At 42.5% G+C, this 24,870-nt stretch overlaps 1 protein-coding gene across 1 annotated transcript in view; it reads right to left on the bottom strand.

Moving 5' to 3' along the window:
* ULK4 (unc-51 like kinase 4) overlaps positions 1-7,556 on the bottom strand; it is a 154,839-nt gene extending 147,283 nt beyond the window's left edge. The window contains exons 1-9 of the mRNA XM_033165153.1: positions 7,479-7,556; positions 5,367-5,512; positions 4,212-4,311; positions 3,470-3,609; positions 3,236-3,395; positions 2,279-2,380; positions 840-923; positions 572-647; positions 344-438 (exon numbers count right to left, since the gene is read on the bottom strand). Of these exons, the coding sequence (XP_033021044.1) occupies positions 344-438; positions 572-647; positions 840-923; positions 2,279-2,380; positions 3,236-3,395; positions 3,470-3,609; positions 4,212-4,311; positions 5,367-5,504 (895 nt within the window). The 5' untranslated portion in view covers positions 5,505-5,512; positions 7,479-7,556. The remainder of the gene's footprint in view (positions 1-343; positions 439-571; positions 648-839; positions 924-2,278; positions 2,381-3,235; positions 3,396-3,469; positions 3,610-4,211; positions 4,312-5,366; positions 5,513-7,478) is intronic.
* Between the last annotated feature and the right edge of the window lie 17,314 nt (positions 7,557-24,870).

Below are 24,870 nucleotides of genomic sequence, written 5' to 3'. Positions count from 1 at the left end.
TGCAAAATTATCTTTTTACTTATATATAGACAAGCAATTTTTTATTTAATTCATTTATGTTCCACTCTTCTTGTCCAAGGATATCAGCTACAATGTTAATGGGTTGCAGAACAGGAGCTCTCTAAAAACAGGGCGACAGCCAAGGATGAAGCCATATTGTTCTGTTGCAGCAAAAACAGGGAATCTTGTGACATCTTAAAAACTAGCAATATTGTCGTGGCAAAAGCATTCAAGGGACAGAACCCACATTGTCAGAAATCTTTAGCCTCATGCATGCATCCTTCTCACAATAAGTTTGTTCAGCAACAGAATTCAAAATTTCAAATTAATTTTGAACTGTACCTAGAGCTTGTTTCTTGGCTGGAGATTATGTCACTGGGAATTTGGATAAAAGCATCTTTCCAGAAAGGATGCTGCAACAGCTTGGCCCAAGTCAATCTTTAAATAAAATAAGAAAATACATATACAATCCTCTCATACAGTACCAATTTAAATTCCACAAACTTTAGATTTGTTTTTTTAATCAGTGTGTATCATTAATAAATAGCAGCTCTTCAAATAATAATTTTACCTCTTCTGAGGATCCTTTTGAAGTAAAGAATCAAGCAAGGTAAGGAAGTCTGAAGATGGTTCTAGAGGTGCTGATCCTGTAAGATAACAAAACTATTCTATTTTGGAACAAATATAATTTTACTAACTACCAAAATCTAAAAACAGCAACGTGAAAGAATTCATATATTAACTTCTTAAGGAGGGAATGCATGGAATCATTCACTCATTTGTCCCATTTTATAAACTTATAAAATTATTTTCACCATCATTTATCTAAGGAACAATACCTTGCTGTGTAGGTGGGAAAGGATCTTCATGTAAAATCTTTTCTGCTAATTCAGTAACACTTTTGGAGAAGAACGGAGGTCTTCCTACAAACGTAAGTAGATAAGATTTCAATAAAACTTGAATAAGCATCAGAAAAATTAAGTAATAATTTTATTTGCATCAGCCAAGAGTTATTACAAGTCCATTTAAGAGATAATAATAATAATGGAAAATTGGCAGCATTATACCAATTGATTTCTAAAAACAGCATTTTTTAAAAAATTGTTTTGCTTAAGGCTCTTAACAGCAAGAAACACTGAGTTACACCTATAATTCATAAAAAGATATACAATGGGGGGGGAACCAAACTAAACAAGATGCAGAAGATCTGAGATCACATCCCAAGACATTTCCTTTGGGAAGAAAAAGCAGCCACAAGAAGGCCTGAAAGGGATCTGGGCAGAAGCAAGAATGGGTGGGAGAATCTTTCCTCTGTGCCATTCTCATAGTTTAAACACCCACCCACCCAAAAAACCTATACTATTTGACCTACTGGCAGAAGACAACTTTTTTGGGGGGGAGGAAAGAGCTAAAAAGTTAATGTCAGAAGATGAAATCACAAATTACTCACTTCTCATTCAGTTAGGCCCTAACAGATTGTCAGTTAATCTTCTTCCATCCCGACTCTGAAATGCTGTGGCAGCGGCAGCCACTCCTCACTATCATATAACAAAGGTCCACAGAAGACAACCATAGACCAGCAAAGTGGGTTATGATGACTACCCACTGTAGCCGAAGAGTCACTTGGGATTTGATTTGAAATTTAATGAGTGTTCATTTTATTTATTTTACTTTTATTTTATGTACTTAACAAAATTTATAAGTCACATGATTGTAAAATCACTGTCTAATCTAAGTGATTTACATGAATATGAAATAAAGCATTAAAACTTTCTTTATAATGAAGAAGGTCTGCAGCAAGAACTTTAACCTAACTGAAGGGAAAAACCAAGGGCTGAGATTATCCTAGTCTGATTCTGAGATTAAATTCTACCTGCTTATTCTATTAAGTAACTGTATTAATGACTGGTTACAGGTGGGTAGCCGTGTTGGTCTGCCATAGTCAAAACAAAATAGAAAATTCTTTCCAGTAGCACCTTAAGAGACCAACTGAGTTTGTTCTTGGTAGGAGTTTGTTCTTTCGTGTGCATGCACACGAAAGCTCCTACCAAGAACAAACTCAGTTGGTCTCTAAGGTGCTACTGGAAAGAATTTTCTATTTTGTATTAATGACTATACAAATTAGATGTTCACAGCTCTATCAATAGCAAAGGAACCTACACAGGTTCATAAATGGAACAACATCTCCATCTTAATGTTCCTGAATTGTATTAGTATTTATAACACTAATTAACATTGTAATGTAATGCTAATCATGTTAGTATAAATAATGTAATACCTGAAAACATTTCATATAACAAACAGCCCAATGCCCACAGATCACTGGCTATAGAGAAGTCACTTCCTTCTATCACTTCTGGAGCAATATATGACAGTGTACCTACAAAACAAAGTCATGAATAGCGATTTGCTCTGATTTTGTAATAAACATCCTTTCAAAAGTCACCAACACTTTTATGTTTTAGTGGATGGTCTTGCAGGGCAGGATCACTCATCTGACCTCCAGTTGGTAATGTTACTGCTTACTGGGAGGTAGGGTGGGGGGAGATGAAGCCATGGGGAGCTTGGCAACAGGTGTGCTGGATTTGCTCCACCAGTGCATTTGCACCATGCCAACCTCACCCCTCTCTTTCTACCTCCTGAAAAACAGCAGTAATACAACTGACTTGTGGTGCCCCACCTTGGTGTCCACTACTGCTTTCATCTTAAACTCATTTCTTGGATACTCAAAGGAATTTCAGGCTGATTTTCTTCTAAGTCTGTGCTAATGCAACAGAGCAGCTCCAATAATCACAGAGTAGCAAGCAACCAGGAAGAAGGGTAAACGCAAAGACTGAGTGCATTCTACTTTGTCTAGCCCTGCACCTTACAACAGCAGGAAGGTAACCCCAAAGTGGAAGAACTGGAGAGTTCAGGGAGGGAGGCAGGGGTAATATGGCACCCAGCATTTATCTGATGAAACTGACAGCCACACAACTCAGCTCTTTGAAAACGTAACTGCTTGGTATGACTTTGCACGGAGGAAACGACCCTAAGAGGTTACTACTGACACTAACTAGCACAGCCAATGGTAAAGAATGATGGGAGCTGTAGCAACATATTGAGGGCCACAGATGCCCTATCCATCAAATGTAGAATCACTGCTTTCAATAAGGCAGGGTAAGATATCACTGAATTAGTTTCCCATTTACAACTCTGCCTTTTGCTACTGTTGTCTTTACATATTGCAATGTACCTCTGAATCTGTTCTTCAGATTTTGTCTTGAGTTTTCATCACTATCACCTCCTCCGTCTTCTGTTCCAATTAAAGCAAAAAATTCCTCCAAGTTTTCACCCTCTGCTTTAGCCAAGCAAAAGTTACTGAACTTCAGTGTTCCAGGCCCTTCAAGGAGAATCTGTAAGGTATATCAGTTAGTGATTTCTTGAATTATTATTTTTTAAGTTGTTTTTAGAAATCATTCCCTCTTACCTTCCCAGGTGTAAGGTCACAGAAGAGAATTCCAAGGTTGTGAATATGATGGAGTCCAGTAACCAAATCAACGCCAAATTCCCTCACAACCACCTCAGGTAGACATTCATCTTGAGCAATTACCATTTCCAGTGATCCACCTGTAAGGCATTTATGGATATTCTGCTATGAAATTGTTGTTTTTTAATTCAAATTAACTGGCCTCTATAGTACTATGTAAATTTTTGTCCTTAAGCTTTTTCTGACAAAATAGGCATACAAAACCTTTGATCTACACTGCCCACCTGCGATTCCTAGCATGCAATATTCAGAGACATAATGCCTCTGACGCTGGAGGTAGAAAGAACAATTGGTCTTATCTGAGGTGTAGATTTAAGAGTGGGGCACCGGAGCCAATGGAGTAAGTTTTATTTTTTGCAGATTACTGTTGTCTATGCTCTGGTAACCTCTAGGTTACATTACTGCAACATATTATACGTGGGGCTGCCTCTGAAGATGGTACGGAAATTTCCACTGGCACAGCATTCACCGATCAGGTTGCTCACTCGGGCAAGACTGTTTGAGCATATAACACCAATCCTGGCCCGATTGTACTGGCAGCAATATGAGAACAGGCCTTCCCACTTTTGATTGGTCCTAGTAAAATGGAGGTGGGGAGTCTAGGGAACAAATCCATCCGTCAAGGCTTCTCTAGATGGCCCTTGGGAAACAACAGTCACAAAACATTGTAACAGCTGCTTACCTGTGCACAATTCCACCACAAGCCAGAGGTGATTGCTTGTTTCATACCATTCATGAAATGTTACTATGTTCTTGTGCCTAATTTCATGAGTAAGGCGCACCTGCAACAGATTATCCACACGTGAGTTGGTTTGGGCTGAGGATGGGACAGGCACAAAATGGAACAGTTGCCCTTAAGAAGTGGGATTTCAAGAGATGTCTATGCAAAAAGCAATGTAGCAGACTAGAATTCCTCCTGTCCCCAGGGAAAGGCACAAGAGGATGGTAACAGATTAATACATTTGTGAAAAATGTTGGGGTGGATTCATTATGTTCCAGGAAAAGTACAAAACAAAAGTTGTGATTGATGGTTTACAGATTGTGACGTTTCAAGACAGAAAAGGATTGAACAAAACATTGAAGGCCCATGGCTATTCCCCCCCCCCCCAAAGTTTGAGATTAGTCAATTAAAAACATTTTTTGAAACATTTTTGAAAAGGCATCTTCATGAACACTTCATTTGATCAAACCTGATTAGTCTTTGTAGCAAAGGTGAAAAGGAAACCAAATCCACCCATTAATATCATATATTACTCTTGTTTCTTATCCCCAACAGAGTTAATCCAGAGAGAGAACTGCTCAAGACAAGAGCCTTTCAGAGTAAAGTAAAAAAAGGGATTTAGCAATTGCCAAGTCAGTTTCAGACAAAACTGTGGCACACAAAAATCCTGTGGGAGTTGCTGTGTTTTTGTGCCAAGCTCTCTTCACACTATTGTAATAGATCTATACAAGCCACATTTTTCTCCAGCACATCTGAATTACAGCTGTAGTTAATTCTCCAGAGACTGTTTACCTCATAAAAGTCACCAGCGGTTGTTGCATTTACACAGAATTATTTTTCCAGAATGTAAGGTATTTCTTACAAAACAACAATGAAGCATACAATGAACACTCAGTGTGCCCACCATAATTATCTAATCTGAGCACACCCAAAATTTAAGAGGAAAAAGGAGTACCGGTATCTAGATTCTGCTTAAAAACTCCTTTAAAGTACAGCTATTTGGAACATGGATCTTGTTCAAAATTATTGTGGACTTTTTCAACCAGATGGCAACGTTTGTATCTGAAAATATGTTGAATAATTTCATTTACATCTTTCTAAAATAGTAGTTCTTACCCAGTTCGTTATTTCAGCTCTCTTGCATTTCTCAGTGCACAAAATAGCCACAAAATTAATAGTTCCTTTTCTTCTGCCTTTATATACAACTGTTTTGCTTCCTCTTCCAATCTCTTCATACAAAATAAAGTTCTCCATAATAAAATCTGTATACATAAATTAAATCAAAGCCACAAAATTAAAACCTCAAAATGAAAGGAAACTCTTCTAATTTAATATAAGAATAAACACCTTGATTTTTTGAATAGCATAACCTACAAAATGTTTTAGGCATGTACCCGGTGTAGTTTTACATAGTCTTTAAGAGAGTAATTTACACCAGAAAATCAGAACCTGTGGCCCTCCAGAGGTACCTAGAGTCCAACTCTCATCTGCCTCAGCTAGCAGAGCCAACTTCAGGAGGACCACCAGTTTCTCATCCCTGACATTCACAACCTACAACTAAGGGAGCCTGAGCAACACAATATTTTACATACGATGACTTTAATGTTCATGAGGAGAGCCTGAGAACTCTTAATCTAGGTAACATTTACGGTATACAAAGTGACATAACACCAAAGAATGAGCTGTACCTTATTTCTAAAGGACTAGGATAAAAGCCATTTTTAACTGTTGATTATTTATATAGGTAACCTACTAACATATTTCTCTTCTGGAGGAGGGGGAATTAACTAATTAGCAGTGCAGATTATACATTAGATTACAATTACATGTTAAGAACTTGCATAAATAAAAAAAATGTGGGAAGAGAAAGGGATCTCAAGAGTTCAATATATTTTTGAAAGCAAGCTGCTCTTGCAAGAAAAGTCGTTCCTGGTGGTGCCAAGTTCTGTTCTTGGCTCCATATCCATCAGCTATGAAGTTTTGCAACAAAACTTTACAGGAGGCCCATAGCTCTGTTACAGTGAGAATCAGTGTCTGCAACACCCAATTCAATTTGGGATAGATTATAGAGCAACCTTTATGGATCCTAGGAGACATACGAAAACATTATTATTATTATTATTATTATTATTACTACCACTACTATCACCATCATGCCTTTTTGGTGCTCTCAGACCCTGGAACTCCCTCCCTAGACTGGCTCCTTCCTTGTCCTTCTGCAAGCAGATGCAAACTTTCTTGTTCCAACAGGCTTTTGAGAACTGATGGCTTCTAATGAAAGGGCTGGTGCTGTTTTGATTGTAATTATGTTTGCAAAAAAAAAAATTTAAAAATGGGAAAAGAAAGGGATCTCAAGAATTGAAAATATTTTTGAAAGAAGCAAGCTGCTCTTGCAGGAAAAGTCCTGCAAAAGCATCATTCATATATATATATATATATATATATATATATATATATATATATATATACACACACACACACACACACATATACATTATGTATACACTATGTATGGGTGTGTGTGTACACACACACAAAAAAATTTTTTTCCTGGGGGTTCGCATACCCCTGAACATTTTGTGAATCTTTGTACTTTTGTCCATTTGCTGTATTTATTTCCCCGGTTTGAACTATAAAATGGTTATTTTCTTGAGTTGAAATGAGAGTACCCCTAAACATTTTTTTTAATAAAAAAGCAGTGTGTGTGTGTAGCAACCACCGGCACTTCCCCCATCCCCTTTAAGATACGTTTGGTGGACTTCTTAACAAGATAGGGAGAAATCCCAAGACCAAGGGATTTTCCCCTGTTGAATGCCTGCCTGTTAGAGTTATTAGAGGCGCCGAGTCTCTGCGAAAGGAAGGGGGAGAAGCAGCAAGAGGAGGAGAAAGGAGATGGTGAAGGTGATGGCAAAAGGGGCGGCATATTTCTAACCCTTTCCTCGGAATGGGCCGCTGAATGCAAAAAAACAAAACACCTCGCGTTTTTAAATCCTCTGGACGCTGCCTCTTCGCTGAGGGAAGCAGCTCCTGCTCTCAGCCCCCAATGCCTCCCCTGAGGCACGCGGAGAGGAGCCCGTGTGGGCGGGCGAAATAAATAATAATAAACAAACAAACAAAATCTCCCACTGAAAGGAAGGGCTGAGGGGCGCGGAAGACACGTCGCCGGAACCTCTAGCTCGCTCGCGGCCTCATCCCGCAACGCTTCGACGGGAAGAGAAGACGGACTACCTGCTCTCCTCCGAGGGAAGGAGGCCGCGAGAGCCCCGCTCAGAACACAAAAGGAGCGCGCGCGGGGCGGGACGGGGCGCGGCGCGAGAGAGCCGCTTCTGCCACAACCGTTAACTGAAATCCGCGAGAGACCACGCTCTCCGCAGGCCGCTCCATTTTCGCAGGGGGGGGTTCCTCTCAGGCCTTTCCGGCTTTAGGGAAAGCGGGTGTTCTCGCCCGGCGGGACGCGTAGGGTTGGAGTAACACTACCGGGAGAAAGTCACCCGTCAGTCTGATTTCTCTGAGAAACGGTGCGGTTGGAGCCTTCTCCTACTCTCTCTCTCTCCCCCGCCCCCCGTTTTGGGCCATCGTGTGGACTAGTCCTATCCGCCCCTTCAGTATCTTAGATACCGCACAGGACGCCGGAAACAACAGTCGGCACATAGCTGAGGGGAGTTTGGGGCGGGGCGGGGGAGAGAGAAAGAGAGAGACCCTGGGCTTGCGCTCTCTGCGTTAGATCCGCCCCCTTATATCAGGGGTACCCGGATGTTGGCCGCCCTGCGCAAGCCGGAGTTCTCCTCCGTTGCTATGGAAACCTGGCCTTTACAGATTGGACCCCCTCGCCCCGGCTGCGGCCTTCCCGCCGCAGATGAGGGAACAGATTAAGAGTACAGTAGTGCGAGGCTTGTTTCTACCTCGCCATTGGCCCTTCTTTCCGCCCCGTCCTCCGAGAGGGCTGCCGCGGTTAAGCCCCCTTTGCCAACATTCTCCCATGTTTACGTTTCGTCGCCTTGCTACCGCGAGGGGGCGCCAGCTTCGGAGCGAAAGGCCTTCGCCAAAGCGTTGTTGAAAAGCCCGCCAGAATCCGTTCTGCCTGGCCGGCCCTACCGTTAGGCAGCAGGAGGCGGCAGCCTCGGGGAATCGATTTCAAGTGCTGCGAAAAACCTTTTTGCTTTTTGTATAAACTGCAGCAGATAGGTACCTATTGTTACTGTGGTGACGTTTTGCTGCGAGGGAGAGGCAGTGATGCATGTGGGATTTTCCTTCTTTGGGTGCCATAGTAGGGTGGCGAAGGTCAACCACCACCCCCCCCCCAGTCCCTGCGGAACAGTAGCAAGATTCCAGTGAGTTTGTGTTTCCATTCAAGACATGGCAGGGACTGCTGTGTCTTTCAGAAATATGGCTTATTAACACATACTTACAACCTGGTGCAAAAGGTAAAAAAAAGGTAAAGGACCCCTGGATGGCTAAGTCCAGTCAAAGGCAACTATGGGGTTGTCACGCTCATCTAGCTTTGAGGCCAAGGGAGCCGGTGTTTGACTGCAGACAGCTTTCTGGGTCATGTGGCCAGCATGACTAAACTTCTGGCGCAGCGGAACACCAGGACGGAAACCAGAGTGTACGGAAACACTGTTTACCTTCCCGCCACAGCGGTACCTATTTATCTACTTGCACTGGCGTGCTTTCGAAGTGCTAGGTTGGCAGGAGCTAGGACAGAGCAATGGGAGCTCACCCCATGGGGGGATTCGAACAGCTAACCTTCCAATCAGCAAGCCCAAGAGGCTCAGTGGTTTAGGCCACAGCGCCACCTGTGCCCCACTTCAACCTGGTGCAGATGGAGGGAGCACAGAGTTTACAGCATCCGTGTCTCCAGAGGGGCTTATCCTTCACAGGCTTTCTAAGCGCCATCTTTGTGCCTCTGCCCCAGCTTGTCTCCAACCAACCTTCATGATGTCTGCCTTTCAGCCCCCTGCATTGAGTTATCTCCCACTTTCTGCTTCTCCTTCCCAGAAAACACATTGACAAGCAAGTCCCCCCCTTCTGTCAGCTCATCCCTCTTCTCCCTGCTGTTCCAAGCCTAGTTTTAATAGGCTGAAGGAGACAGGTACCAAAAGGAACCAAAGTGGTGCCATATTGTCTCAGATAGGAGCCGTTAGATAAAATTGAGGTAGTCATTTACGAACTGTTAGAAATCATTCTTTTTTTGCAACCCACCCATGCTGGCTTATGAAGGAGAAAGTGATGCAGAGTGAGACATATCGGGTTCAGACTTTATAATCATCTTCTGCTTGGTGCAAAGCACAAGATCAGACCCTATCAGACCCTATTTCAGGGCACATAATAGAAACTGATTAGACTGTAGTTGAACCTTACTCCAGTGCTGGTAAAAGTCTTCCTCTGCACTTGAGAGCAGCAGGTTAGCATAGCATTGAGATATAGTAAGTGTTATGGTCCTAGGGTTACCATGTGTTTTAAGTCTTTTTTTGGATGGTGTATCTTCAACCATCTAAGGGTGGGGGGGTAACAATTTAAGTTTCTCCTTCCATGGAAGGATGGGATAATATTCACCTGCTGAATTCCCCCATTTAGCATATGCCACAGATGAACATGTAGAGATCCTTTCATACAGTTATCTGCATGCAGCATGCTGCTGAGTACAAAAAGCTGTGGCTTGGGACACATGGAAGCAATAATCTCAGAAATCTAATGTGGACGAATAAAAATCCTCTGCCAGAGGGCACATGCTTGACTGATGGAGCAAAGGTTTTGCTTGCTCAGGATTGGTTTCCTTCTCTGCCACTTCATCCTCATCTAAGAATCATGTCTTTAGCAGTGTTCGAAACTCCCATTGTTCTAGGCACATTTTGTGACAGAATTTCATTAGTGCAAACAGTTTCTGAGCTCTGGGCACAGTACTGCACCTAAGATTTCAGATTAAAACTGCAAAGTGGAAGGAAAGGAAGACCTTTTTCTGCCTCCCCACTTCCAGCTACTCTGAAGACTGGAGAAGAGACCCTCTTAAGAATATTAGGGGGATGGGCAGGGGAAGGACTCAGCCATGTGAAACATGAACATATTTTAGCTGCAGCTCATTCATTTTCAGCTTTGTATTCTTGCTATAAAAAGTGTGACTAGACTTTCCGTTGTTACGCCCATAACCTAGGTTTAAGGTCCCATTTAGCTCCTTGCTTTCATATCTCAGTTTCTAACACTGGTCTTTAGCTATGTATTTATAATGACAAAACATTATCAATAGCTATAATGCACTTGATTTAAAATGTTATGAGGCTGCATAATCAACAATTACAGTGTTAAATTAGCCAAGTGGATAGCTATAAATGTGAGATGACTGAGATGAAAACTGGAAAAAAATTGGTTTACTTTTAACACTGCCTTAAGACATGACAAATCTACATCCCCTCCCCTCACCCCTTTGCTTTGGCCACTTGTTTGTGTGTGCAGGCATTAAATAGATGACTCCTATAAACTGCAGGGAGAAGGTGGCTACAGTCCTATTGACCAGTGTTTCTCAGACAGTAGACTAGGAGTCCAGGATGCACCAGTGGACCTTGGGCTGCTTTCAGGTAGGCCTCAGAGTCACAGCTTGACAATTACTTCCTCGCTTGCCTGGAAAAGTTGTGGGGGTGGGGGGCAGAGGCAGAGTGTTTATACATTTGTATGCCTTTGGAAAACAATGCCACCTTCACCATCATGGGTTAGCATAGAGTGTGGTTTTAAAGCTAGGGCTAGGAACAGAGGTGAAAGCTGTTCCTTGGTTCTGCTGGATCTCTCAGTGGCTTTTGATACCATTGACCATGGTATCTTTCTGGACTGTCTGTGGGGGAGGGGGGAGTTAGAAGATGGGGGCAACTGTCAGGCAGTGACTCTGCTCCTTTCTCTTGGGCCATTTCCATAAAGTGGTGTTGGCGGATGAGTGTTTGGACCTCTGGGCACTCACATGTGGGGTGTCTCAGGGCTGTGTCCTCTCCCCTATGCCTTTCAACATCGATATGAAGCTGCTGGGCATGCTGGCTGATGCTGATAGCAGTTGTAGTTGAACAACTGTAGAGTCACATGTTTCCCATCCCTGACTAAAATTAATAACTTATCTATCTTTACTCCTGAAGTCATAACTTTAACACATGCAATTCTGGCAATGAGCCCAGAGGGAGAAAAAACCATCATCAACCAGGCCAGGTTTCCCCTCCCAAGTCAGCAGCCCTACTTCTCTTGAATGCCTGCAGTTGAAGAATGGAGTTTTCTTTTGTTTGTAGGAAATTACTGTATATATGCCACTTTCCTGCCCCTTCCAGCCCTAGTCAAAACTTTGCCATAGGCCCAGTACTCTTCAATATCTCTATGAATGATTTGGATGAAAAAGCAGAGGGGATGCTTACCATGTTTGCAAATGCCACAGAGCAGGATAGCTGACACCTGAAAAGATCAAATAAATATTCAAAATGATCTTGAGAGGGTTGGAATGCTAGACCAAAAGCAACAAAATAAAAGTCAGCAGAGAAACAAAGAATTGGAGGCACAAAGATAGGAAGGGCAGCCACACCTATGAAAAAGGTCTAGGTGTCTTAGTTGATTAGAACCTCAGAATGAGGCATCAGTGTAATGCAGTGCCTAAGAAAGCTAATGCATTCTTAGGTTGCTTTAACCAAAGCAGAGTGTCCAGGTCACAAGAGTTAATAGCTCCGCTGTATTCTGCTCTGGGCAGACTGCATCTGAAGTGCTGTGGCTATTTCTGGGTGCCAGGTTTTAAGAAGGGCATTGTCAAATTAGAGTGTGTCCTTGTACTGAATTTAGGATCTTGGTTTTACTCCTCTTGTAATCAATAGGATTAGTTCAATTATACAAGTATATGTAACCAACACCGCCTGTAGAATCATAGAATCGTAGAATTGTGGAGTTGGAAAGAACCATGGGGGTGATCTAGTTCCACCCCTGTAACATTGTATAGAGTGGTGTTTGTATTGTCTAAGCTACAAAATAATACTCTATAAACCAAATGGGATATGTTTTTATTGGTTTGAGTCTTTTGCACAAATGTTCTTTTGTTGCAGAAATTTCCTTCTGACAACATATGTATGAGCCATGCTTCTCTGCCATGTCTTTTCTTGTGACATAAGCTTACCCACATCAAATTATACAGAATGTATAATAGGATACTTCAGAATGTATTGTTTACTCATTTTTCCTGATTGACATCCACCCATTTTCCAATTTTCAGCAGTAGGGAAATAACTGAACAAAACAACAACAACTTTGTAAACTTCCATGGTTTTTCAGAAAACAAACATTCCAGGAATGCTGATCCATCCAATTTTTTTACAGTAGATGTGGACGATGAGTAAAATATGTAGGTTGGTTTTGTTAAACAGAAACTTGCAGCAGAATCCTAACAATTCTGATTTAGAATTCATTTGAACGCTGAGTTTTTCTGGGCTTGTTCCAGCCTTAAGAGTATTTTACCTTATTATTCTTATGTCATCTGTAACACTGCTGAAAACATTAGTTTTCCAGATTTCAATTTGGATCTTTTCCTATTTGGATTAATTTCCTCTTTAGGAAATTGCCACTTACACAAGGGTAAAGTGCCTTACTTTGAGAATGTTTGTATGACACAGTGATTTGGAACATGCAGTGCATGGGCAAACTCTTAAACAGTCACATGAATGCCATACTTTAACATAGGTGATGGTGGGAGCGCATCCACCTTACTTCCAGCTTGATTCTAGTTACTCAGATGTAGGTGCCAGCGTTCCATTAAGCTTACTTCCAGGTAAGCATGGAATCACAATCTTCCATGACAAGTCAATTTCTGCTTGCAACTAGTGAGCTGGAGATTGTAGCTTGGTCCTTTTGCCTAATGAATTGCCTTTGAACTGGGAAATGGAAATTACCTCTGGCCTAAATTTGTATGTCTTTGCAGTATGCATGCTGCATACATTACTGCTTCTGCTGAAGTTAGCTTCAGCCTTGTATCTGAGTGAGTGGTAAACAGTCCGATCCTCTGCATATTAACTCAGAAGCAAGTCCCAATAAATTATGTGGGGCTTGCTTTCAGAAGAATGCACAAAGAACTATATATAAATGCAACGAATAAATTTTAAAAAATGCATTAGGACTGCAGCCTTTTGTGTCCTAGCCACTTGGGGCAGGGGTATGCAAATCTGAATGAGTTTAAAATGCTGTCTGTGACATGTTTTTAATTAACCAATTAACACGTTAATTACACCTTTTCCCCGTTTACTGTACTTGCCCACTCTTCCACACTTGCTTGCCCAAACTTAAAAGGGTTCCAAAAGTTAACTTCAGGGAACAGCAAAAAAAAAAAAAAAAAAAAAAAGGACGCTCTTCTGAAGGTCGCCGTTTTATTTTTAAGTTTGGCGGAGTTCTCCTGATGCAGGGAGTGGGATCAGCTGCCGTGGGTTGTTATCCGGAGTCCGTTGCCTGGAAACTTCAGGCACCCGGGCGCTGCCGCCTCCCCAGCAAGCGGGGCTTGGGCGATGAGGTAATCCTGTGTAGCCGGAGAAGCGGGGAGGAGGGCCTGAGCTTAAGGAACCCAGCCGAGGGCCCGCCCAGCCGGCAAAGAAAGCCCTGGCGGCAACCAGCATTGAGCGCGCTCACCTCTCCCAAGCCGAGGAGCGCCAGCGGCAGCAGCCGGAGATCCGCAGCCAAAAGGGCAAAGCCTCCTTCGCCTCTGGGAAAGGTCGCGAGGCCCTGGAGCGGAGGACGTGTGCGCTGAAGATCCCGGCTTTTTCCGCCAGCCTCAGGGCGTGGGATCCCGGCACGTAGCACCCAGCGATCCCGGGAGCAGCAGCGCCCCCCGCAACACAGCGCCGGCTGGAAAAGGGAGCAGCAACAGCAGCGGCAACCGGCCTTTTCTCTCTCTTTCTCTTTCTCTCGCCTCTCCCACGTGGTGGATCCGGCTGGCTGTATGCCACCCAAGCGGGGCATTTGCAGCCGGGGAGGTGTTTTGGATCGCCTCGCGGCCGGATCGCCCGTCTCCACGCGCGCGCTTGGCTCAGCCTGAAGGCGATTCGGCGGCGGCGGGGCTAGGAAGTAGGAAGTAGTCACAACACCCTCGGCGGCCCTGCTGCTCATGTGCCGCTCCATCCATCACGCCCAGAGGGGGATCCGTTTACACTAGCCCGGAAAACAAGCCGAAGCGAGCGCCCGGGAACGTACGCGCCACCAAGAAACGGCGCGCGTTTTGGAGAGCCTGCGCGCCGTTTTGGAGAGTGCGCCTGGGTGAGTGGCGTCTCTTTGCGCGGTGGTCGCGGCAGGGGGAGCGGGAGTCCCGAGCTTGTTTCTACAGTCCCGCGCTCCGGAGGAAAACCCGGCGCAGTTTTCTGTCCTCCTCGTTCGTGTCTCCTTCTGCGCTGCTTCTTTTGGATAAGCCCTGGCCGCCTGGGAAGATCTGGGAGACGTCCTCTCCTCGCTTCTCCTGACCTGCGTGCGCTCAGGTAGGGCCAACGGAAGCAGCCATTGCAGATGTGGCGTTGGGTAGACAGATGAGCTGCTTCAGGTTCAGGAAGCTGGCAGGAATTGCCTTTATTGAGCTTGCAGCCGGGATGTGCCCCTGCGTGGTTACGGTTTGTCCCAATTTTTCCGCGAACCGCTGAATGCACCGCATGACAGTGGACATGACCTTCAGGAGACTTGCTTGTAAATTGGCAGAACTCTGCCTGGTTTTTACACGTTCCCTGGTTTCTTTGGCTTCCTCTTAAAAACAACAGTTCAGCCTGTTTACACAAGAATTTGCTTGCAGAGGCAGACCTTGTGAATTATTTACAGCAGTGTTTTTCAACCACTGTTCCGCGGCACACTAGTGTGCCGCAAGATGTTGCCTGGTGTGCCGTGGGAAAAATTGAAAAATTACTTTATATATAGTCAATATAGGCCCAGAGTTAAATTTTTTAACATTTTTTTTAACATTTTCTAATGGTGGTGTGCCTCGTGATTTTTTTTCATGAAACAAGTGTGCCTTTGCGCAAAAAAGGTTGAAAAACACTGATTTACAGCAGAGGGGGAAAGGCTTCTATGCAGCAGTCACTAGCCAATTCCAGAACATTTCAGCTTTTAATCCTGATTTGTTAATGTATTTTGCATAGGTTAGTAACTGTGAAAGAAAGAAAGGTTTTATTCAGTGTGTATGTGCCCTTAACGGTACAGAGAAGAAATGGTAATGTAAAGACTTACATAAAACCAGTCATTTGCTGTTTCAGTCCTTGGAAGTTGAAATCATACTTGACCTAAGCATGCAGCTGACCTCCAAAACTATAACTAACGGATGTGTTTTGATGGGGTTAATTGAAAAACATCTCACAGAATTATTTATAAAAGGCAGAATTTTAAACCAGAAGTAAGGTTTTTTAAGGTCATTGTGCTAGATTTATTGTTTCCAGCAGAGGCCTTGCTGGGGCTCCTAAGGCCCATGCCTTTTTTGGCTGCCATAAATGAAACCGTAGAGCCTACTAATCTCTCAGCTTTTGCTAACCTTTATTATGATATGCTGTACAATTCATTGCCTTGTTTGTTTGTTTAAAAGATTCCTTACACACTCTTCATTGCTGAAGGAATCCCAGAGTGGGCTACATTAAGATAAAACACACAAATGTATAGGCAAATAAGTCTGCAGCTTGCTTTGGAAACTTAGGAGAGTTGGTTCCAACTGTACTTGAGAAAAGCAAGGGATTTCCAAAACCAAGATCCTGCAGAATAAGAAATGCAAGGTTTGTAGGTGATGCTATTTATTGAGCCAACTCTTGCTGGTGGTGCAAGAGTGTGTAAGCTTTCAAGGTAAAACTTGAGGGATGGTGATTTGTGTGTGTGTCATCTGAAATCTTACATACTCATAAACCGAAGGAGATTGGTCTTAAAGTACAATACATAGTTTTTGTTTTATTAATATTTATTCAATACCGTTGCTACATTACAGTTACAATACATTTTCACTCAATGTATCCCTCCGGGTATAGGGCGGTATATAAATTCAATAAATAAATAATAATAATAATCCCCTCCACAGACACTTCTGTGATGATGCTGGCATTAAAATATCCCGTTCTTCTTCAATAAAAGAGAAAAGGGGAGACCAAATCATGTCAAAGGTATCTTTTTTGGAGATACCTTTGATTAGTCGCCAATGGTATGTGAGGCGTTCTGATGACATAAAGTTAATCTATGGAATTGGCTATCTGCAGTATATAGTAAAGGTAAAGGGACCCCTGACCGTTAGGTCCAGTCGCGGACGACTCTGGGGTTGCAGCGCTCATCTCGCTTTACTGGCCGAGGGAGCCGGTGTACAGCTTCCGGGTCATGTGGCCAGCATGACTAAGCCACTTCTGGTGAACCAGATCAGCACATGGAAACGCCGTTTACCTTCCTGCCGGAGCAGTACCTATTTAACTACTTGCACTTTGACGTGTTTTCGAACTGCTATTATATATTCTATTTATAGAAGCTTTGCAGTGTTAGGAACACTGTGGTACCTCTACGTTCTGGGGTGCCGTTCGCACCCTGAAAAGTCCACAACTAGAGCGGCGCTTCTGCACATGTGTGAAGCAGAATGCTTCTGCGCGTGCGCGCATGGCAAAACCTGGAAATATACACTTCTAGGTTTGCCGCATTCACAACCTGAAAATCCGCAACATGAAGCAAACTCAACAAAAGTTATGACTGTATAGGCCTTGCTGGCAGTTTTAAATCATTTTCTTTTTGAACCCACTCCAAGATCTGGAAAAGCAATATAAGAGTCTGGTGCATATCAGTGTTAGAAACTCAGGTATATAAGCTAGGTGCCAAATGGCACCTTAAACTGCCGCAACAGAATGTCTGTTTACCAGGGGGTTGGACTAGATGACCCTCAGGATCCCTTCCATTGCTGCAATTTTATGATCGCAACTACGTTGCTTGACTGTAGCTTGCTCTTGCAACAGTTCACATGTCCCAGTATGCAAGAAGGAGACACACACACAGTAGGAATGGAAATGGTATTACGGTAACTGCCAACTAAGGCAGAGGTTTTTAAACTGTGGTCTGTGCGTTCCATTTGGATGGCCTTTGGAAAGGCTGCACAGTAAAAAAATCTGGATTTATTTCCTTCATGTGATGATGTAGGACTAAGATGCCCAGCAAGAGGTTCTTGATTCATGTGGCAGTGCAGAAGCACAAGACACATGTCTTTTGCTGCACACGAGTCAGCTGCTTTGATGGAGATGTCACTCACCAACCAGGTGTCCAGAAATCTCCACGTAGTCACAATTGGACCTGCGCCAGTAGCAAAATGCTACTGGTGCAGATGTATTCTTAACCAAGGTTTGGAAGCAGGTTCTGCTCCATTCTCCCATTCCTTCCTTTCCTGTGAGCAAATCTCACCCAGCATCTTAGCCACAGTTAAGTGGCAGCCGTTTTCACCTTGGAAAATCTGATCAGAGTTCTCACTTGAAACCTGTTTGGAACCCTGATTTACACTGATATGTATGTGTTTTAACAGGTTGTTTTTCATTTCACTATCATCGCATATTGTGGAAGAGAACTGCAGGCACCCCCACACTTGCACACAAGCGACTTGTGCGCGACTGTGTACATGCACAGCACCGGGAAATAAATGAATTCAAGTCTGGAAATGGCGGGCAAGAGCTGGAGACTGAGTCCTCACGGCTCACAAGGAGACGCTCCTTGCAGCCCAGAGAGGACGTCAGTGAGGGTGGAAGAAGCCCCAAAGAAACTGGAGGTGCAGCGGGGCTTTGTTTATGGTACTCAGCCTCCCCACCTAACAGCTGGTGTGTGGGGTATCGCAGCAGCAGCCACCACTTTCCTGCATGTCCTGCAGCCTCCTTCCAGCCCCAGAGCTTCAATCCTAGCTGTGGATATTTTTTGATACAATATTTTTGGTCTGGAGATAGGGGGGGAGTTTAAAAGGCTGTTTAGAGGGTTCTCCCACTTACACAGTTTTCCCTTATGGGGTGGGCTAGACCATAACCTCTGCATAAGTGGGGGGTGCCTGTAGTGAGGGGCATTCTTCTCTGTATTAAATATCTGTGTTGGTAAATGCATATTTTACAGGTATTAGTGGCAGATCACTAGTGATGTTTATCCCTCTAGAAAATCCACCAAGCGTGTTAGTTATTTAAAACTACTTACAAATATTGCTGTGTAGTATGAGAGCATTTCCATGACTGAACACAGCACATTCTAGTAGTGGTTTTTAACTTCTAAAGTTCTTTTCCCCAGATATTTAGGTCACCACAGTCTTTGTTATGACCCCATTCTTTGTTCTTTGGATACTGTAGTCTGGTTTGGCTTGTTTGTCAATATGTTGACTGGGAAGTTCTTCCCTCCTATGTGAGAATTACTTCCTACAATGTTACTAGATGATGTATTCTGCAGCTGGAATCTTAATTTGTTGTGTTAGAATTAAGTTCTAATTTCCCGCAGGATGTATGCTTTCATTAACTTGGTCTGTATTACACAATCACAGCAGACTTAACGTCCACATAATTCCTCTAGGAAATTTCATTGTTCATAAGCTTTACCTGGCACTGCTCTTGTGACAGCAAAATGCAAGCGTAAGACCTATCTAGTTAGTGGGATTACAGAAAACAGAAATTCAAGCACTTCCATGTGACTGTAGTGTATTTGTGGAGGGGGATGCTGGTTTTTATAGGCTTCTCTTGAAAATACACAAAAAAATCTTATTTAATTCAGCTCTGGTTTTCGGTTAAAGTATTTAAAATATCAGTTCAGTAGCACCTCTTTAAGATGACAAATTTGTAACAGCACAAGCATTCATAGGTTACATGATTCTTCATATGAAAAACTTGGATAGTTGGCAACAAGCATTACAATGCAGTGTGTTTATAATCTGTATGTCAAGTACAAAGGAATGTGGGGAGCTTATAGTGATAAATTGTTCACTCAGTTTTTAAAATGGGAGAAGACTCTGTAGTCCTAGATCAACATTGTATAAATTCTTCTGCCACCACCTTATGCTCTTTAAGGAAGAAAATTAATAATTTTCTTGGGATTGGTCATTGTGGAGTGTCCTTGAAAGCTGAACTGCTGCTTCGCAAGTTATGTTGTGTTTCTGCTTTTTATACAAGATTTATATCTTTTCTTCTGCTTCCTTAATGACAACATTGTTTGGACATTGTAGGCTGTTGAGGGACATTTTCACCACAATGTACCAGTATATGCTGAAATGGGAGTTTTAAGATGTAGTTATTTGACATTGCAATTGTACTGTTTGTGTCAATTAAGAAACACCGTTGGCCTCTTAAGTCTAGTGCAGAATCTGTTGCCTTGATGTGGTGGTCCTGTGGTGTGCTTATTGATAGTGAATTGTCCCAGACTTGGGCACTGTCTGTGTTAGAGAACAATAGTTTTGTCAAAACCTTAACTTTAGGCCCTTAAGTGTTACTGGTTGACATTCTGTAGTATGCAAAAATTTAACATCATAGTTGTTTCCATCAGTAAGTTTGTGTGCTGTTTCATACTGAAGTGCAACAGTATTGTTTAAAAAGGGACAAATTCTGCACCATTTTAATCTTAGTGAGGCTCACCCAACAGTTATGGAATGATACCATCAAGAGAAACAAGAGTCCTTTATCCTATCCATCAAAACACATTGCATTACTATAAGGCTAAATGTATCTTGCTGCTTCTTATAGCTAAAGCAGGGCTGGCAAGCTATGTCCTCCAGATGTTGTTCAACTTCAGATTCCATTATCCTCAGCCAATAAATAGTCCTGGATTATGAGAGTTGTAGTCAGTAACATCTGGAGGGGTCCAGGTTAGCCACTTCTGGGTTAAAGCATCTCAAGTCAGAAAACTTTCCCAGGTTGTTGCAAAGCAAGCCAAGTAATCTCTACTAAGTTACAGAGCCTAAGCCGCCAAAATAACTAACTTGTAAGCATTATCTCCTGGCTAATCTCTGTAGTATCAATAAGCCTCTTAACTGGATAAGTGTAAGTAGTAGAGTAAGTCAAAGTTTTTCTCATGAACATTATAAGGCAAACACTTTAGTTAAAAGTTTATGTTTTATTTGTGGGAAAGGCAGTCTTTCCTTTATAACTCCCCCTCCTCAATTTATGAACTCTTTTGTTTAGCAAGTGGATATTCCTAAAAATGAACTAGATCTGGAGCTCAACCTGCTGCTAAGGTGGGAGGAGAGTGACCATATCTATTTCACTAATTCCCCCAATAACTATTTGAGGTGTGCTGTTGTTACATTTTTAAAGTTGGAGAAATGATACAGAGAGAACCAGAGATGATAATGCGTGGCCTTAGTTAAAATAAAGTTTCAACTTTAGGGCTCATGGGTCCAAGCCTAAGACTACACTTCTGTGTACACTTGGGCTGTAGTCTTACTCGACTGCAGAAATTGCTTGCGAATAGCAATGCATAGGATTGCATCATTAGTTTGAATTGCAGTCCGATCCTTAGGCATATGTACTTAAAGCTAAGTGCTATTGTTTGGTAAAAGTTGCATCCAAGTTAACATGCTGAAGACTGGGCTGTAAATATTTATACTTTCCTCTGATCACAATAATCCCTATGAAGCAGCTGAAGTGAATGTTCTGTATATTCATTTCTCTTACAAATGATAGAATTTAGATCACTACAAACACACAGCCACCATATGCTTACAACATTGGGATTGTGACAAAATTGAAACCCAGATTTTAAGTCTTTGCCGTGAGACTACAGTAATCAAAGAGTGGATAGGAGCAGGAGCACCTGAATCCATTCCTTGGCCTTATCTGCCTCATTTTTGTAACTGATCAATATTTGAGTAACTCTTGCTTTAAACTCTCATCTTTAACACACCCAAGAAGCAGAGAAACTTGAAAACTTTCCATCAGAAATTCAGAATGTCAGAAATAAGACAATATAGAAATAAGTCAATATACAGGTCTAATGGGATGTGGGTGGCGCTGTGGTCTAAACCACTGAGCCTCTTGGGCTTGCCGATCAGAAGGTTGGCGGTTCGAATCCCTGCGACAGAGTGAGCTCCCTTTGCTCTGTCCCAGCTCCTGCCCACCTAGCAGTTCGAAAGCACGTCAAAGTGCAAGTAGATAAATACCGGTAGGTGCCACTCCAGCGGGAAGGTAAACAGTGTTTCCATGCACTGCTTTGGTTTTGCCAGAAGCAGCTTAGTTATGCTGGCCACATGACCCGGAAGCTGTCTGCGGACAAACGCCGGCTCCCTCAGCCTGAAAGCGAGATGAGCACTGCAACCCTAGAGTCGTCCATGACTGGACCTAATGGTCAGGGGTACCTTTACCTTTTTACAGATCTATTGCTGGGCAAATTAATTGAAAGGGCTGGGGAGGGAGAATCTGAACTGGAGAAACCGCCAGTTCCAAATATCTGCTGTGCTTGATCCAGGACAGGCATATCCCCCCGCACCTCCGCTATTCCAGAACATGAAAACTTTGAATGTGCCAGATCCAGAACATGTGTGCAGCCCCCCCCCCCTTTGCTAGTAGTGCTGTCAGAGCACCATTGGTGGAGTGGAAAAGCAGTGGAAGGTCCCACTCCTGTAGCAAGGGAAGCTTGCAAGGTGAGGTCATTATCTCTGCTTGTGGACCTTTCTCTCCACGGGGACAGAGGCAGATCTGTTCCATCCTGTTGCCCCTGAAATACCTGCCACAGGACCATAGGATTTGCACCCTTCCCTGTTTATACCATAATGACAGATCACATGACTAAAATTGCCCTAAAAGACCATATAGTAGGGATAGTCCGTGTTATGCCCTTCAGATGCAGGGCTACAACCCATCACCCCTGACCTTCGGCCAAGATGACTGGGGCTGATGGGAGTCCGGCAACATCTGCATTATTCTAAGGTGATTTGAACTCTGTTAGTAAAATGGGATATGTTAGTTGGATAGATAGATAGATAGATAATATAGCATTCTAAATTTTAGCATAAGTCTCTAAAACACCTTGGAGTTGAGACTAATCAAAGAACCTTTGTGATATAAAGTTAGCGGTTGTTTTCAAAAACTGGTTTTGAGACTAAAACCATCGACTTGGTTTACTTTAAAAAAAGTCTTCTCTTTACAACTTAACTCACATTACACGAGGCAAGCAAGTGTGCCAGAGCGGAAACTAGTGGTTGAATCATTGGGACTAAAGTAGAAGGACATAAATAATGTGGAGAGAGAGAGATTCATTGCTATTTGTCTCAGACGGAAACTTGCAGCAATAATAATTTCACCAATACATTTATGCCACCCATTAATTGATCACTTTATTTATTAAAATAGGATTTCCTGAATTCATAAGAAATCCTCTTTCAATAAATAAAAGTGATCAATTTATGGGTGGCATTTGATTTGTGTGGGGGATTATAGGCAGGCGTGTGGGTTTAAAGTAGAAGAAAAGAGGAAATGGAGCAGCTGATTAGTGTCCCAACATGACCAACCAACATGAGGTGCATGTGAAATTGCCACAGTCCGCAACCATTTTGGCAGATGAAACCACTTGCTTATCAGTCACGGGCATGACATAAAGCTTGCCAATAACGTGTTGGTAGTTTTTATCTACTGACATGTTTGTTGAATTTCTAGCATTGAAGGGTTGTTTCCAAAAGGTGAACAGTCTTGATCTAATAGCAACACTTGTAGGTGATCCAGGCATTGGAACCTTTGTTGGACAGCTATGGCTCTGAGCCACAAACTATTTAAACACACAGGTCTCAGATTTACTGTACTTTAAAACCTTTTCAGACCCACTTTGGAGCAAGCATACACTAGCCACTAGCTGCTAATGAATTTCACTTTGGAATGAGCTGATTTAAATGCTTATACACAGGATTATTAACTCCAGCAACTGGGTTACTGTTCCCATCTTCAGTGAATTTTAGCTTGGCATAAAAGTGTGGCAGAATGACTGCTTGGGGGGGGGGCATTGTGTGGCCTTTTATTCCCACTATTTGGGGACTCTGTCAGTAATCTGCCACCTGAAGATACATAGTACATCTGAGGAAGTGGTTTCTAGTCCATGGAAATTTATACCACAATGGATTTGTTGGTTTTTGGGCACTACAAGACTCTGTACTGCCTTTACTACAATAAATCAACATTACTTCCCCTCTGAAATGCCCAGTTTAAGTGACTTGTAGACAGGAAATAATTGTATTGCGGAATTGTTTGTTAGAGGTTAAAAAATAAAAGATACCACATAAGGAAGCAAATACTGCTTTGCAGCTCACCTCCAGAATTGGAGGTTGGTGGTCAGTTCAGCTTAACTTGTGTAATAACACAAGTACATACAACCTGATACACATTATGCAACAAACTGTATTTTATGTAATGGCTAAATTGACAGTTGCAAAAATCCTGTGGTTTGTCTTCTCTCTTCAGCACAATTACGTTTACTCAGTGTGCACATGTTTTTAAAATAATTGTATGACAAGGTTTTAATGGGAAGCCACAGTAACGTGTATGCAAAGAAATGCATTTTCCACCATAGGAAAATGTTTGAATATAATTTATGCAGATTAATATTTCTGTTTATTTCCCTCTGTTCTCCATGTTCATAGCTGCTACTTCTTTTACCTCTGGGAAATGAAAACAAGCCATTTAAGTGAATTAGAAGTACGATGTCCCTTTGTGCTGAGGGTTCCAGTGGAGACAATCTGTACGTCTAAGTTACTGTGGAAACCATGGCTGCCAAACACTAACTTCTTTGTGCTTTACTAATGGACTATAACCCCAAAGAAAAGCTGTCTTCTCTATAAGATATTTTATTAATTGGGACTCCTCAGTCCTCAAATTCTGAAAACTTCCCTTGAAGGGTCACGGTTGATGTCCAGCTGAAAAAGAGATTAAACTCAAAGCTAACTTAAAAAAAGAAAAAGAAATTCCCACACTTTTCCTGCCAACCAGCCTTCAGTGCTTATTCCCTCCTTCATTAAGCTGTTAGCAACATAGTTGTATTCAGAAGAGTGGGGTGTTCTGTGCAGTTTTCCTGCTATCTCTTCCTAATTTCAGACAATAATTCATTCTGGGATGAAGAAAATTGTACTAATTCCTGCATTAGTTGCTTTTCCTAACAGAGAAGGTCGTTTTAACAGTTACTCTGGGAAAGTTTTGCCTGGAGGTTGGAGTTCAGGGTGACAGACTGGGAAGTAACACAATCTTGCCTCATTGCTTACAGCCTGATACACCAAGACCTGTAGAGATCTACGTGATTATAAACTCTTAGTTACAACTCACCTTTTTGAAGATAGAAAGGGTAGAAAAATTTCCCACCACGGCCATATTACCATATGTCTGCACTTATTTTCTCTCTGCACAAAACTTCTTTTGCACTTAAAATAAAGTTGTATGAGAATGAATGGATGATTCTTCAATCCCTTTTCCTTCTCATAGTGAATTTTTGAAGGAGGAATATTCGCATGATGTGGTGATGAGATCACTCTGCAGGGAACACCAGCTGGCCTATTACTAGGCAGTTTAAATGTCTGTCTTGGATGTTTTTGGGCTCTTTTCCAGACTCCTTGCATATTGTGTAATGGAGTCTGTGGAAAATGCGAGGTGTCTGCCAAATGGCTTTTCCATGGAACAGATTTCCCTTGTCTTCCCTTTCCTCTTGTGCTCATTTGAGG

This window comes from Lacerta agilis, chromosome 12 (assembly GCF_009819535.1).
Source record: "Lacerta agilis isolate rLacAgi1 chromosome 12, rLacAgi1.pri, whole genome shotgun sequence".
Taxonomy (NCBI): domain Eukaryota; kingdom Metazoa; phylum Chordata; class Lepidosauria; order Squamata; family Lacertidae; genus Lacerta; species Lacerta agilis.
This window is presented reverse-complemented; position numbering and strand designations above follow the sequence as displayed.